Below are 16,349 nucleotides of genomic sequence, written 5' to 3'. Positions count from 1 at the left end.
CGTACTCGGAAAGGTGGCCTCAGGTGATGGACAGGGACAGGGTTGTCTGTTAGAACCGGCTTTGGGACTTTGTACCAACAGTTACCTTCCTTTACCTGGCCTTTCTCTTCTGAAAATGAGTGCGATATGGGCAGGTGTCCCCTGGGGGTGCTCTGAGGGTGAAATCAGGTGAGACTATAAGTCGCTTACTACGGGGAGGGTTAAGTGCTAACTAAGCAGCTCTTGGCTGTGAGATTGTTATGAACAAAGGGAGGGTCCTCACTCATCCGTCCCTTTAAAGGGAATATGAATTAAATGACTAATTCAAACTCAGTGATAACAATATGCTCCATAACCACTTCACAATGTTAATGAAAGTTCTAGTTTTCATGGCAGAATGTTGGAAGCAAGCTAAATGCGCCCCCCCCCTTTGAGGAAAATAGCGAAGAGCATCATATCATTGCTGTAGAAGATGATTACAGTGGTTCCGCTTATCCGTAGGGGATGCCTCTCAAGGTGGCAGATGCCTGAGCCACGGACAGCACCGCACTCTCTTATATACTGTATAAGTATATACATTCCTATGATCATATTCAACTTATAAACCAGGCACAGTAAGAGATTAGCAACAGTAACGAATAATAAAAGAACAACTCTAACAATGGACTGTAATGACAGGGAAATGTGGTCTCTCTCTCGCTCTCTCTCTCAAAATACCTTACTGACCTGCACTCGCCCTTCTTGTGATAACAAAATGCCCGTGTGAGGAAGCGAAGTGAGGTGAGTCACTTGTAGATGTTGTGACCCAGGGTTAGTCTACTGTTGACCTTCAGACCATACGTCAGAAGGAGGGTCATCTGCTTTGGGGCCTCGGTGGACCGCGGGTAAGAGACCCCACGGAAAGCGAAACTGCATTTAAGGGATACCGCTCTATTACTCAACCATCGAAAATCCTACTGATGAAGATGAGTTGGCTTCCCGGGAAACTTTATGTGACATAATGGTGAGTGAAGAAAGCAGGACACAAAATTGTATCCACAGCAGGATTTCAGTAACATAAAAAACCAGGCGGGGAACAGCAGGAAATGAAAACAGTCTGCTGGGGCCACCGAGACGGACCTTTACCTTCCTCTGTGGGTACAGGTTGTTAAAGTAATAACCCACGTTCTGGAACGACCACATTTGCACGGCCACACGGAGGGGGCCGTCTCTGCATGTAGGCTGTGCCGTCGGAGAGAAGGTGCCGGGGCATCGCAAGGTGCAACCCTGACCTGCAGCCTCCTGTCCTGCCAGCCCTGCCCATAGTTCATGCCCCCCTGTCCCGGGGAGGCCTGTCCCCACTGTGCCCACTGTCCCATCGCCAGCCGGGTACCCTGCCCCAACTCCGTGAGAGCGCGATCAGCTGCTGCACATACGAGGAAAGTCCACAGCACAGGGCTCCCCCCCCCACAGGCATACCCCTCACGCGGAGAACATCCGTGGCAGCTCAGGCCCAGGCTCCTTCTCTGTGTTTGCTCCTCCATCGCTAGGGTCTAACCTCAAGGTCACCATGTGGCTCAGATGGTGAACAGGGCCTTGGCCATCATAGTGCCATGCCCACCCTGGTCTCAGCGGGGCCAGTGCCCTTACGCAGTCTTCCCAACTCCCGTGGAGACTTCCACTCTATCTCATTGGCTAAGGTGAGTCACATGGCCACCCTACCTGCAAAGGAGGTAGAGAAACGTCTTTGCAGCAGGGCACATCTCACATAAAACTCCCAGTTCCATCACTAAGGAAGGAGAGGTGGGATTCGGGGTCTGCCACGACCCCTCTGGTCTGTTCTGCACCCAGCAGCAGAGCGCACCAGGCCACAGGTGCGTCAGGTCATCCCGTCTGCTGCTGGGCGCCCTCCAGAGTCCCGTCTTACTCAGAGGACAGTCCCACAAAAGTCCTGCTTACTCGTCTCCTGCCACTAAGGCAGCAGGAACAGGGACAACCCGTATCGTGGAAGAACAGGACACCACCTAGGGCATAAGAAGGAGCCTTGCCAAGAAAAGGTCAAATCTGAATCTGAATCTAATGGTGCCTCTGTATTAGGGGTTCTTTTTTTTATTTATTTAAATTCAATTAGCCAATATGTAGGACAGCATTAGTTTCAGATGTAGAGTTCAGTGATTCATCAGTTGCCGGCAACACCCAGTGCTCATCACATCACGTGCCCTCCTTAATGCCCGTCACCCAGTTAGGGGTTCTTTTTTTTTTTTAAGATTTTTATCTAATTATTTGACACAGAGAGACACAGCGAGAGCAGGAACACAAGCAGGAGGAGTGGGAGAGGGAGAAGCAGGCTTCCCGCCGAGCAGGGAGCCCGATGCGGAGCTCGATCCCAGGACCCTGGGACCATGACCTGAGCCGAAGGCAGACTCTTAACGACTGAGCCACCCAGGCGCCCCCCAGTTAGGGGTTCTTAACCTGGATGGGGATCATAGACAGACGTCAGGGGTCCAAAAAGGTAGATGAGAAAACGGATCTTTATTTTTACCAGCATCTGACTAGAATGTAGCCTTTCCTTCGGTCGTGACTTTGGTGCCCGAGGAAACCCCAGAAGTCTCGTACCACAGGATGGTGTGGCCTCTCCGAGCATCATCTGGGCTCATCACTCCCATGGCTGAACCACATGATTTAACCAATGCACGGAGCTGTGCATAGCTTACAGCTCAGTTTGGGCTCTCCCAGAAGCAGGCGCTGAGACAAGGATTCTCAAGCAGGTACTTCCGGGAAATTTGGGCAGTAAAGGGGGACACAGGGAACAGAAAGTGACAGGGAAGGGTCTTCCATGAAGATGGTGCCAGAGTAGGCAACTGGACCTGGTTGCCAGGAATCTCTGGAATATGTTGCCCCATGCATGCCGCCTTCCCTGAAGGCTTCCAGTGGGGAGACACAGTGGCCAAGTCCTGCAACTGACAGTCGACCGAAGGGATGAAAGGGGACAGCGTGGCTTTGGGCAGCTGAGTCACCACTTGGGGTCATGAGATTTTGATAACCGTGTCTCAGTATGGTCGGTCTGCTCTGTCATCCCATATATTTGATGCACTTGGGAACATTTTAAGAAGGGATCCATTGGCTTCATCAGATGCGCAGGGATCCGGGCACCATTAAAGGAAGAGCCAACTGTGGTTTAGAAAATCCAGAGAACGGGGACAGGTATAGAGGGCCCCTGGATGCCAGTCGGCAGATCCCAGCTTACGGGAAACTCAGCTGGGGGAAGGGGCGCCGGATCCTCCAGCAATCACAAGGAGAAACAGAGGGGTGGAGGGAAACCCCCAGGTCGCAATTCAAACAAACTGTCAAAAAGTTATGATGGTGATGGGGCAATGAGAAATGTCAACAGACTGGGTATTTGATGAGATTAAGGAACTGTAGTTTGGGGTTTTTAAGGGATGCTATGATCTGGTACTTGGGTTTTTCATCTCCTCGAGATACACCCTGGAGTGTGACAGCTGGAGGGATATGCTGAAGGGGGTTTGGAATAATGAGGCTGCGGGTGGGCAGCAGATGGGGACAGAGATGGAGCCAGAAGGGTCCCCAGGGGCCCAGCGGACATTCATCACACACTCCTCTCTGGGCTTATATTGGAAGCTACAAGCTTCCAGAATAAAGACTGAAGAATCTCTGTGGCCTTATCACATCTGTGCGGGGTGGGTCCTGCCTGGTCCTGCCCCTGTCCCCTACCCCTCCTCTGCACTCCGTCCCCACCACCTCCCAGTTCCTGCGCTCCATCAGGCACGCGCCTCCGCTGGGGCCTGACCTCACTCTGTGTATGAGTTTCCCGAAGCTGCTGTAACAAATCAGCACAAACGTAGTGCTTAAAACAAGAGAAATTCACTCTTACAGCTCTGCAGGGCAGAAGTCGAAGATGCAGGTGTGGGCGGCGCTGTGCTCCTTCTGGAGACTCCAGGGGAGAATCCAGACCCTGCCTTCGGCAGTCTCCGTGGCCAGTGGTCCCCTCACCTTCAAAGCCACGCACAGCACCGGGGCCCCCTCCACTTCCCTCGGCCGTCTCCTCTCCCCGCCTCTGAGCCTCCTGCCTCCCTCTTATGAGGACCCTGTGGTGACACTGGCCCCACAAATAATCCACCATCCACCCCCAGCTCAAGACCCTTAGCGAATCCCATCTGCAAAGCACCTTCTGCCGTGAGAGGGACCGCTGCAGGCCCTGGGTCAGCACTCGGGCAGCCTCGGAGTGTGTAACCTGACCCTCACCGCTCCCTCCACGTGAGCTGGCGGTTCCAGATGCTCATCTCCTGCTCACCATCCCAGCTGCACCCCCCCTCCCCGCCGGGCGCCAGCCCTGCAGCTGCAGGTGACCAACATCCCAGCTGGGGACAGCCCGCGGAGAGGAGAGAAGACATTCCAAGGGCAGCCTCCCAGAGAAGGGAAGGCTGGACCTGGGTCCCAGAGCTGCCAGAAGCAGCCAGGGTCTCTCCCCACCAGCACACAAGTGTGCGTTGGCATCTCCCGTCTTTCCAAAAGGCCCTCCTGCGAGTCCACGCCTCCGCCAGGTCTGCTCATTTCTCTGAGCCTCTTTGGGATGGTTCCTTCTTGACTGCTGGAGGCTCCTTTCTGCCGTGCTTCCTGCCTCGCCCTGGCAATGTGTCAGCACCTCGTCCCGCATGGACTCCGGGCCAAGGTCTCCTTCCCTTCTCCCAGCCATGCCCATGCCCGAAGCGCTGGTGCCCCCTGGACGCGGACGTCCCGTGGTTACTCGTGTAGGGCAGCCCCCTCGGAGCACCAGCATCAAATATCCAACTCGGTCAGCACCTGGCCTGGACCCTTGATTCCATCGCCATCTCAATATAAACTGCTACAATCAAAGGCAGTGCTAATAACCCTAACAGCTGCCCCGACCCAGTCGGGAATCACCACGTGTTCATGGTTCAACCAGGACGTGGGCCTGCTACCTAGTCCCTCTTCCTCTCCTGCACCGAATTAATCAGGAAGCCCCAAGGGCTTCTCGCCAACGGATGCCTCAATTCCACCTCTCCACACTGCCTTCCGCCCCTCAGATTCCAGGGCTTTGCTGACCGACGCCATAGCACTTTCAAAACTCAGCCACTTCTTACTAGAGGCCCCTTGTTGGCAGAAGCCAATCACATACACCGAGCACCCAGTATACACCTGTCACATCCCCTGACCCGCCTGGACCGCAGCTAGACTCTTGCTTGTCGGTGCCAACTAGGTTGACCACGGGGTCACAGGGACAGTCCAGGTCACTCCCGTGGTCCCAGTGTAAGTATTGATCACGTCCCCTTCACTCTCGGAAGGGTCCCGATTTTAGCAATAAGCTATCCAGGCATCTGCCTTGCGTGCCATGCCTGGCAAGCATTTGGTGTGTTCTCTACCGAGTTTCCCAAGAGCAAAGGTTGTGACCTATTTGCACGTGTTTCTATTACCAGCATCCAGCACGGCGAACGGCACATAAACAAACATTCACGAACTCCAAGGACGAATATGCAAGAACCGCCCACTACGGGACCCAGTAGGTTGGAAAGAACTAAGTGACTCTTCGGAACACGGGTCAGTCATTCCCTCTCTGCAAGACATGAGGATCTCTGTGGCCTGTGGACCATTTAGCCGGAGCAGATTCCCTCAGCCATGCCGCCCCCAGCAGGGAGGGCCCGACTGCTCACCTCCACACGTGCGGTTCAGCTTCCGGGGAGCCGAGGCCGGCGGCTCGGGGTGACAGGTGCACTGGGATGAGCCCTCCATGTTCGAACACTGCTCCCTCCCGGAGCAGGCACTGAGTTCTTCGATGAAGCACTCATCGACATCTATTGACAAGAGGAGGGGGTGAGACACTAGTCACAGCCCTAACCACCTTGTCATTCACATTAACCTCCAGACGGGCGTCACACGGGCTGAAGAAGTGGCTCGGGCAGTGGTCTCAGGGTGACTTCTGGAGGCCTGTCTTAGAGAGCCCCTGGGTCCACCAGGTGTCCATCCATGCAGGTGGTCCATGTCTCAGTCATGTGGCACCCCCACCTTGCAGCGCCATGTGCTGGGGGTGGGGGGACTGCTGCCACCAGCGAGTCTGAAGGGTCATGAAATAATGGGGTCCAAAACTCCTGCCCAAGAATAAACCTTGCGGATGGGCGGTGTTCTGGACCAGAAAGAGAAAGGAGCTGCCCCCGGTGTTCAGAAGAGGCCTGTCACTCTCCTCTAACAGTTGGACAGTCTGGCAGAACACCAGCCCAGACAAGGCTGCTCCACGACCAGGATAAAGCGAGACCAAGCAAGGCCACGTCACAATTTTATCTAAGCCAGACAGGAAACACAGACACCGAGTCACCTGCACAACACCACCCCACTCGCTTGGCTGAAACGAGTGACTGTTAGTTCTTTACCAGTTATGGCTTATCTTCCTGCTGGCGGTCCCCTCCTTCTAGACAAGATTTGCTGAGACACCCAGTCTTAGCATTGTGTCCGCTCTCTGAGAGGGTTCAACCTAGAACAAAGCCCCACTTCCTTAGACTCTACCCAAACTGTCCTCTAGCAGACTCCCCGACCCCCACTACGAGATGGCCAGGCTCTCTGTTGGTGCATTCTCTCTCTCGCTGCCTTGGGTCATAAACCCGACTTGCTTGATACAGGTACGTGCCCGTGGTCTCTGATGGCGGCCTCATCAGAACAGACAAGACAGCCCCTTCCCTTATTGGCTCAGTCTGCTCTTCAAGAACATTTGTGGGTTTTGAAGGGAGTAAAATGCAATCACTGGAATTTTCGCTGGGCTCCAGACCCTGGCACACCCCGTTTATGTGTCACCTTCAGTGTCACAGAAGCTCCACCGGCAAGAGAAACTGTCCTCCCTCGGCCCAGGGAGCAGCAGCTGCAGCTTGGGCTGGAACGTTCCACGGAGCCCGGGCCTCTGCTCACACACTGTACAGGGTTTCAGCACAAGGGCAGAGCTGAGCCGTTGACACCAAGGCCATGGGGCCCACAGCCAAAACTCTGTACTGTGTGGCCCTTTCCAGAAAGTTTGCTGACCCCTGACAAAGATCCCCCCCCGAAAAGGAAGAAGACCAGGCAATTCCTTCGAGAAACAAGACCAGCTCTGTGTGGTTTGCCAAGTTCAATGTCACGCAGTTCTACTAAATGGGCCTCCTAGGGCCAAGGGTGTCCTTGGCAAAGGTGGGGATTGGCAAGAGGGAAGGTTAGGGACCCAAGAACTGAAGGGACGGCCGTGCTTCAGTTGTCCTGGGACCTGCTCACCAGCGCTTGAGTGGAAGGGGAATCGCGGATGGGCAGTGTGGAGGGGACCCGGGGGGAGCGAGCCGAGGGAGCGAGCCGAGGGAAGGGGGACGTGGGAGCAAAACCCCTCCCAGGGCACCTGGGTGGCTCAGTCGGTTAAGCGTCCGACTCTTGGTTTCGCCTCAGGTCATGATCTTGGGGTCATGGGGCCCAGCCCCGTGTTGGGCTCTGTGCTCAGCAGGGAAGTCGGCTTAAAGAATCTCTCCCTCTCCCTCTGCCCCCACCCTGCTCCTGCTCTCTCTCTCTCAAATAATCTTTAAAAAAGGAAAAAAAAACCTGTCTCAAAACCTTCACCTTGGAGCTCAGAGTTTCAACTTGAGCCAGAATGAGCTCAATACAGGTCAGCCAGTCACCTCGCCTGCGGATCGTCCTTCCTGCAGCGCCCGCCCCGCCCCTACCACCACCACCAAGGAGAGGACTGAGGGAAAGCAGCACCTTGCGCCTGGATGTCGATCACTTCATAGACGCGCTTCACGACCTCGTCCAGCATCGCGGAGACGTGGGCCACGGGCACCGGCCGCCACAGGCCCAGCAGCAGCTGTGACACCGTGGTGGAGGTGTCCCCGCGGGCTGACTGCAGGTGGTGCACAGCAGGGCGCAGTGGCTGCAAGGCGCTGGTGACCTGGGAGGCCAGAGTCAGAGCGTCACTCGTGGACGGGCACCCATCAGACAGACAGGGAGCCCGAGGCCCGGAGAAGTAAAGACTAACGGTCAGCACGCGCGCACACACGTGCTATTCTGCTCTGCAGGAAAGACACTCTGCGATGTGTCTCTGTCGTCAAGCCAGTAAAAGTCCTACAAACCAGATTATAAATACTTTTGCAGCGCGGTTGTCTGTCATGGGCTAAATTGTGGTCCGTTCAAAAAACCCCAGTGTTGAAGTCCTAATCCCCAGAAGCTCGGCATGGGACCTTATTTGGAAATAGGATCATTGCAGATGTCATTAGTTATGAGGAGGTCACTGGGGTGGGCGTCTGTCCAGTACGACTCGCGTCCTTCCACACAGAACTCTGGACACAGACGCAGACCGGACATGCGCAGGGCCGGGGCCTGGGCGGACCCCTGCCTGGCAGCCCTCGCAGGAGCCCAGCCCACCCTCCCGCCGCGGGAGATGTGGAATCCGGAGCGGGCAGAAACCGCCGTCTCCTGTCCCACACGCCCGGGTTTTGCTTTCTGTTTTGTTTTTGAGGCTTAAAGTTCTCTTTTCTCAATTCATACGAATTCTCCTTTGCCCATCCTGGTACCTCGAGATCCCAAGACAGCGCCAGCCCGGGGAAGAACGGCGTCACCAGAGCAGGCTCTGCCGACAGAGCCCCGGGTCTCCCCAGGGAAGCAGAAAGGTGGTTTGGGGGGGGTGCTAGAGTCCGTCTCCCGGGGAGACCCGAACCCCCCTCCTTCCGGGGGACGCCCAGCTGGTCAGGTGGGAGGCAGAGCACAGCGCCGCGGGCTCCGGCCTCGTGGGAATCCCGGAGTCAGGGCGCCCAGCGCCGGCCGGAGCGGGAGCCGGTGGGAGGCAGGACGCCTGCAGGAGGGAACAGTCTGCGTGGAGGAGCAACATGTAGGAGCATGAGGAGGAAAGGGGGGACCCGGACAATAAAATTTAAATTACCAACAACCGCAACTCAGAGGCTGCATTGTCGGCACCGCTGTAAGCTCCTTACGTGTACTGTTTAAACCACGGAGCCCCTGTCTCAGGCGGGAGGATGATTATTCCGATTTAATGCAGGTATCTGAGGCCCAGAGAGGTGAAGTAACTTGCCCAAGGTCACACAGGGATGAGCAGCAGTGTCGGGATTTGCCAGGGCAGCCTGGTTGCAGAGCCGTGTTCTGACTGGCCAATCGGGCAGCCCCAGCCCCTCAACAAGCCAAAAAGGACAAAAATCCCTTCCAGCTGGGACAGTTAAGGAGGCTTCCAGGGGAAGGTGACGTTTGGCACACCTGTCTAGCTGCTTTCCTGGACGGCCCAGACAAGATGAGTGTGCATGGTGCCGGTCCTGGGGCTTCCCCTGCCCGTGGGCCACACATCAAGGAGGGGCCCCGCTGGGACTGACACTGTGACCCCCAGTCACAGATGGGACACATCTATGGGCTCTAAAGGTCATGCGGGACCAGCCACGTCATGTGCCGGGCTCGATGCAGATGGAAAACGTGGCGCCCCTTGTTCAAGAATTATTCAACATGTCCCGAGGCGGCAGCCGAGCATCAAGCCAAGGGTGAGGACCTTCTATTCATGGGGTGACTGCACGGGTCACCCACAAAGCTGGTCCCCCCGGGAAAGCCGCTTGGCGGTGATGAGGAGCCAGGCCCTGTCCGCCGCGGGGCTCCCAGCACGGGTGGCCCTGTGCAGCATAGGGGGGCCCCTGTGAGAAAGCTCTGCTGAGCTGTGTGCACCGCGGGGGCTCTCCCCCAGGGCCGCTGTTGCCCCTCAGGGGACATGCGGCCACATCTAGAGACAGTTCTGGTTGTCACAGTGGGGCGTGTTTCTGGCTTCCTGTGTGGGGAGGCCAGGATACGGTGGAAACCCTGTGAGGACAGGCAAGCCCACGAGCAAAAGCCACCCAACCCCAAATGTGGACCGTGCCTAAGCGGAGAACCCGCATCGAGGGGCCCCCGCCCGGCCCGTTCCAGGAGGCCTGCCGAATTCCACGGGGTGGGGGCTGGAACCTCAGGGATCTTTTTTTTTTTTTAAAGATTTTTATTTATTTACTTGAGAGAGAGAATGAGAAAAAGAGAGCATGGGAGGGAAGAGGGTCAGAGGGAGAGGCAGACTCCCTGCTGAGCGGGGAGCCCGATGCGGGACTCGATCCCGGGACTCCAGCATCATGAGCTGAGCCGAAGGCAGTCGCTTAGCCAACTGAGCCACCCAGGCGCCCGAACCTCAGGGATCTTGGATGAGGTTAGTGAGAACACAGCTCTGGGGCCTAGGCCGTCTACACTGCGGCAGCCTTCTATTTAAACTAAAAGATTCGGGTTTTAGCGCACGACACCACTACCTCAGAACACATCAAGCCGCACGCTGCCATGGGTCCACTCTATTGCACATAAGTCATACCTTTTTAAGGCTTATTTTTTTTTTAATTAAGAATTCACGTTTGGTTCTGAGTCAGCCATGTCGGGGTCACTTGTGGAAATCCCCCCTCGACCCTCGGTTCCCACCCAGTGCCTCCACCTGAGTCAGCCCCGGCGGCCTGCCCTTTCCTCCCCACCTACCATGGAGTGCAGAAGCCGAATGTGGTCCAGGAGTCTGGGGTCCACCTCCTCGAGCTTCTTGAAGTCCATTTTCACCAGGACAGTCAGCCGGTACCAGAAGGTCACAGGGCTCTCTGGAGCTGCACGAGGACACATTGTGATGAGCTACAGGCCTGGGACAAGCTGGGGCCAACAGAAGGTCATATAAAGAAATCTGCGACCAAGTTTACCAATCAAGGAGAACGGGAGAACTCCAGTGCTGGGGGAATACTGCACATAGAATTCATGGCTTTTTTTTTTTTTTTACCATGATTCATTAGTTTTTCAAAGTTAATTTTTTTAACTTTTTTTTTAATTTTTCTTTTTCCCCTTTTCAACCAACATCTTATCAATCTCTTTTTTAAAAATACATTTTTTTTATTTTTCATTTTTAGAGTCATATTTTATCCCTTCATAGTAGTTACCCTTATTTTTGGCATATATATATAAGTTGTTCTCTCTTTAAAATTTTGAGATACAATTTCTTCTAACAGATCAAAATATACCCTAAATCACTAGTGTATGGCTTTGTTCTAGTCTCCTGCCTGATCACATTCTCTCCCTTTTTTTCTTTTTTTTTTAAATCTTCTTCTTTCTTTTTTCAAACAACTTCTTATCTTATCAAGTCCTTTTACAAAATCTTTTATAATTTTCACCTTTACAGTCATCTTCCATCCCTTCATTGTATCAACCCTTATTTTGTACATATATAAGTCTTTCCTCATTTAAAATTTTAGGAGGCACTTTTTTCTAACAGACCAAAATACGCCCAAAATCTAGTGTATGGCACTGATCTATGCACTAGCCTGATCATATCTGATCATACTCTGGGTTTTTTTGTATTGTTCTGTTTTTGTTTTTATCTTTTCCTTTTTGGTTTTTTTTCTCTCTTTTTTTTTTTCTTTCTTTCCCTTTCTTTTTCCCTGGTTTCAGGTCTTTTCTGATTTGTATACAGTATATTTGCTGGGGACGTTGTTAACCTGTTAGCATTTTGTTCTCTCATTCATCTATTCTCCTCTGGACAAAATGACAAGACGAAAAAAATCACCTCAGCAAAAAGAACAAGAGGTAGTACCGTCAGCCAGGGACCTACTCAGTACGGACATTAGTACGATGTCAGACCTAGAGTTCAGAGTCATGACTTTAAAGATACTAGTTGGGCTTGAAAAAAGCGTGGAAGTTATTAGAGACACCCTTTCTGGAGAAATAAAAGAACTAAAATCTAACCAAGTCGAAATCGAAAAGGCTATTCATGAGGTGCAATCAAAAATGGGGGCACTAACTGCTAGGATAAATGAGGCAGAAGAGAAAATCAGCGATATAGAAGACCAAATGATGGAAAACAAAGAGGCTGAGAAAAAGAGAGAGAAACAACTACAGGATCGCGAGGGCAGAATTCGAGAGATAAGCGATACGATAAGACGAAACAACATTAGAATAATTGGGATCCCAGAAGAAGAAGAAAGAGAGAGAGGGGCAGAAGGTATATTGGAGCAAATAATAGCAGAGAACTTCCCTAATGTGAGGAAGGAAACAGGCATCAAAATCCAGGAGGCACAGAGAACCCCTCTCAAAATCAATAAAAATAGGTCAACACCCCGACAACTAACAGTAAAACTTACGAATCTCAGAGACAAAGAGAAAATCCTGACAGCAGCTCAGGAGAAGAGATATGTAACCTACAATGGTAGAAATACTAGATTGGCAACAGACCTATCCACAGAGACCTGGCAGGCCAGAAAGGACTGGCATGATATCTTCAGAGCACTAAACGAGAAAAATATGCAGCCAAGAATACTATATCCAGCTAGGCTCTCATTGAAAATTGAAGGAAAGATAAAAAGCTTCCAAGACAAACAAAAACTAAAGGAATTTGCAAACACGAAACCAGCCCTCCAAGAAATATTGAAAGGGGTCCTCTAAGCAAAGAGAGAGCCTAAAAGCAGCATAGATCAGAAAGGAACACAGACAATATACAGTAACAGTCACCTTACAGACAATACAATGGCACTAAATTCATACCTTTCAAGAGTTACCCTGAATGTAAATGGGCTCAATGCCCCAATCAAAAGACACAGGCTATCAGACTGGATTAAAAAACAAGACCCATCAATATGCTGTCTGCAAGAGACTCATTTGAGACCCAAAGACACCCCCAGATTGAAAGTGAGGGGGTGGAAAACCATTTACCATGCTAATGGACACCAAAAGAAAGCTGGGTTGGCAATCCTTATATCAGACAAATTAGATTTTAAAACAAAGACTGTAATAAGAGATGAAGAAGGACACTATATCCTACTTAAAGGGTCTATCCAACAAGAAGATCTAACAATTGTAAATATCTATGCCCCTAACGTGGGAGCAGCCAATTATATAACGCAATTAATAACAAAAGTGAAGAAACACACTGACAAAAATACAATAATAGTGGGGGACTTTAACACCCCCCTGACTGAAATGGACAGATCATCTAAGCAAAAGATCAACAAGGAAATAAAGACTTTAAAGGACACACTGGACCAAATGGACTTCACAGACATATTCAGAACATTCCATCCCAAAGCAACGGAATACACATTCTTCTCTAGTGCCCATGGAACATTCTCCAGAATTGATCACATCCTAGGTCACAAATCAGGTCTCAACCGGTACCCAAATATTGGGATTATTCCCTGCATATTTTCAGACCACAATGCTTTGAAACTAGAACTCAATCACAAGAGGAAAGTTGGAAAGAAATCAAATACATGGAGGCTAAAGAGCATCCTACTAAAGAATGAATGGGTCAACCAGGAAATTAAAGAAGAATTTAAAAAATTCATGGAAACCAATGAAAATGAAAACACAACTGTCCAAAATCTTTGGGATACAGCAAAGGCAGTCCTGAGAGGAAAGTATATAGCAATACAAGCCTTTCTCAAGAAACAAGAAAGGTCTCAAATACACAACCTAACCCTACACCTAAAGGAGCTGGAGATAGAACAGCAAAGAAAGCCTAAACCCAGCAGGAGAAGAGAAATAATAAAGGTCAGAGCAGAAATCAATGAAATAGAAACCAAAAGAACAGTAGAACAGATCAACGAAACTAGGAGCTGCTTCTTTGAAAGAATTAATAAGATTGATAAACCCCTGGCCAGACTTATCAAAAAGAAAAATGACCCAAATCAACAAAATCATGAATGAAAGAGGAGAGATCACAACCAACATCAAAGAAATACAAACAATTAGAAGATCATATTATGAGCAACTCTATGCCAGCAAATTAGATAACCTGGAAGAAATGGGTGCATTCGTAGAGATGTATCAACTACCAAAATTGAACCAGGAAGAAATAGAAAACCTGAACAGACCTATAACCACTAAGGAAATTGAAGCAGTCATCAAAAATCTCCCAAGAAACAAAAGCCCAGGGCCAGATGGCTTCCCAGGGGAATTCTATCAGATATTTAAAGAAGAATTAATACCTATTCTCCTGAAACTGTTCCAAAAAATAGAAATGGAAGGAAAACTTCCAAACTCGTTTTTTGAGGCCACCATTACCTTGATCCCAAAACCAGACAAAGACCCCATCAAAAAAGGAGAATTACAGACCAATATCCTTGATGAACATGGATGCAAAAATTCTCACCAAAATACTAGCCAATAGGATCCAACAGTACATTAAAAGGATTATTCACCATGACCAAGTGGGATTTATCCCTGGGCTGCAAGGCTGGTTCAACATCCACAAATCAATCAACGTGATACAATACATCAACAAAAGAAAGAACAAGAATCATATGATCCTCTCAATAGATGCAGAAAAAGCATTTGACAAAGTACAGCATCCTTTCTTGATCAAAACTCTTCAGAGTATAGGGATAGAGGGTACATACCTCAATATCATAAAAGCCATCTATTAAAAACCTACAGCGAATATCATTCTCAATGGGGAAAAGCTGAGAGCTTTTCCCCTAAGGTCAGGAACGCGGCAGGGATGTCCATTCTCACCACTGCTCAACATAGTATTTGAAGTCCTAGCCACAGCAATCAGACAACAAAAAGAAATCAAAGGCATCCAAATCAGCAAAGAGGAAGTCAAACTCTCACTCTTTGCAGATGATATGATACTATATGTGGAAAACCCAAAAGACTCCACCCCAAAACTGCTAGAACTCATACAGGAATTCAGTAAAGTAGCAGGCTATAAAATCAATGCCCAGAAATCAGTGGCATTCCTATACACCAACAACAAGACAGAAGAGACACAAATCAAGGAGTCGATCCCATTTACAATTGCACCCAAAACCATAAGATACCTAGGAATAAATTTAACCAAAGAGGCAAAGGATCTGTACTCCGAAAACTATAAAATACTCATGAAAGAAACTGAAGACACAAAGAAATGGAAAAACGTTCCATGCTCATGGATTGGAAGAACAAACATTGTGAAGATGTCAATGCTACCTAGAGCAATCTACACATTCAATGCAATCCCCATCAAAATACCATCCACTTTTTTCAAACAAATGGAACAAATAATCCTAAAATTTGTATGGAACCAGAAGAGACCCCGAATAGCCAGAGGAATATTGAAAAAGAAAAGCAAAGCTGGCGGCATCACAATTCCGGACTTCCAGCTCTATTACAAAGCTGTCATCATCAAGACAGTATGGTACTGGCCCAAAAACAGACACATAGATCAATGGAACAGAATCGAGAGCCCAGAAATGGACCCTCAACTCTATGGTCAACTCATCTTTGACAAAGCAGGAAAGAATGTCCAATGGCAAAAAGACAGTCTCTTCAACAAATGGTGTTGGGAAAATTGGACAGCCACATGCAGAAGAATGAAACTGGACCATTTCCTTACACCACACACAAAAATAGACTCCAAATGGTTGAAAGACCTAAACGTGAGACAGGAGTCCATCAAAATCCTAAAGGAGAACAGAGGCAGCAACCTCTTCGACCTCAGCCGCAGCAACTTCTTCCTAGAAACATCGCCAAAGGCAAGGGAAGCAAGGGCAAAAATGAGCCATTGGGATTTCATCAAGATAAAAAGCTTTTGTACAGCAAAAGAAACAGTCCACAAAACCAAAAGACAACCAACAGAATGGGAGAAAATATCTGCAAATGACATATCAGATAAAGGGCTAGTATCCAAAATCTATAAAGAACTTATCAAACTCAACACCCAAAGAACAAAGAATCCAATCAAGAAATGGGCAGAAGACATGAATCGACATTTTTCCAAAGAAGACATCCAAATGGCCAACAGACACATGAAAAAGTGCTCAACATCGCTCGGCATCGGGGAAATCCAAATCAAAACCTCAATGAGATATCACCTCACACCCGTCAGAATGGCTAAAATTTTCCTGACTTGGAAATGACAGGAAACGACAGATGTTGGTGGGGATACGGAGAAAGGGGGACCCTCCTACACTGTTGGTGGGAATGCAAGCTGGTGCAACCACTCTGGAAAACAGTATGGAGGTTCCTCAAACAGTTGAAAATAGAGCTACCATACGATCCAGCAATTGCACTACTGGGTATTTACCCCAAAGATACAAATGTAGGGATCCGAAGGGGTACGTGCACCCCAATGTTTATAGCAGCAATGTCCACAATAGCCAAACTGTGGAAAGAGCCAAGATGTCCATCGACAGATGAATGGATAAAGAAGAGGTGGTATATATACACAATGGAATATTATGCAGCCATCAAAAGGAATGAGATCTTGCCACTTGCAACGACGTGGATGGAACTGGAGGGTGTTATGCTGAGTGAAATAAGTCAATCAGAGAAAGACATGTATCCTATGACCTCACTGATAGGAGGAATTCTTAATCTCAGGAAACAAACTGAGGGTT

At 49.9% G+C, this 16,349-nt stretch overlaps 1 protein-coding gene across 1 annotated transcript in view; it reads right to left on the bottom strand.

Annotated features, from left to right (window-relative positions):
- Window positions 1-16,349, bottom strand: part of UMODL1 (uromodulin like 1) — a 67,332-nt gene that overhangs the window by 39,522 nt on the left and 11,461 nt on the right. Inside the window, exons 4-6 of the mRNA XM_073887054.1 lie at window positions 10,477-10,595; window positions 7,702-7,888; window positions 5,649-5,789 (exon numbers count right to left, since the gene is read on the bottom strand). Coding sequence (XP_073743155.1) covers window positions 5,649-5,789; window positions 7,702-7,888; window positions 10,477-10,595 — 447 coding nt within the window. The remainder of the gene's footprint in view (window positions 1-5,648; window positions 5,790-7,701; window positions 7,889-10,476; window positions 10,596-16,349) is intronic.

Source organism: Callorhinus ursinus, unplaced genomic scaffold (genome assembly GCF_003265705.2).
Source record: "Callorhinus ursinus isolate GAN/ISIS: 27379988/994484 unplaced genomic scaffold, GSC_fseal_2.0 scaffold75, whole genome shotgun sequence".
NCBI lineage: Eukaryota > Metazoa > Chordata > Mammalia > Carnivora > Otariidae > Callorhinus > Callorhinus ursinus.
The sequence above is the reverse complement of the archived record's forward strand: the minus strand, read 5'-3'. Positions and strand labels throughout refer to the sequence as shown.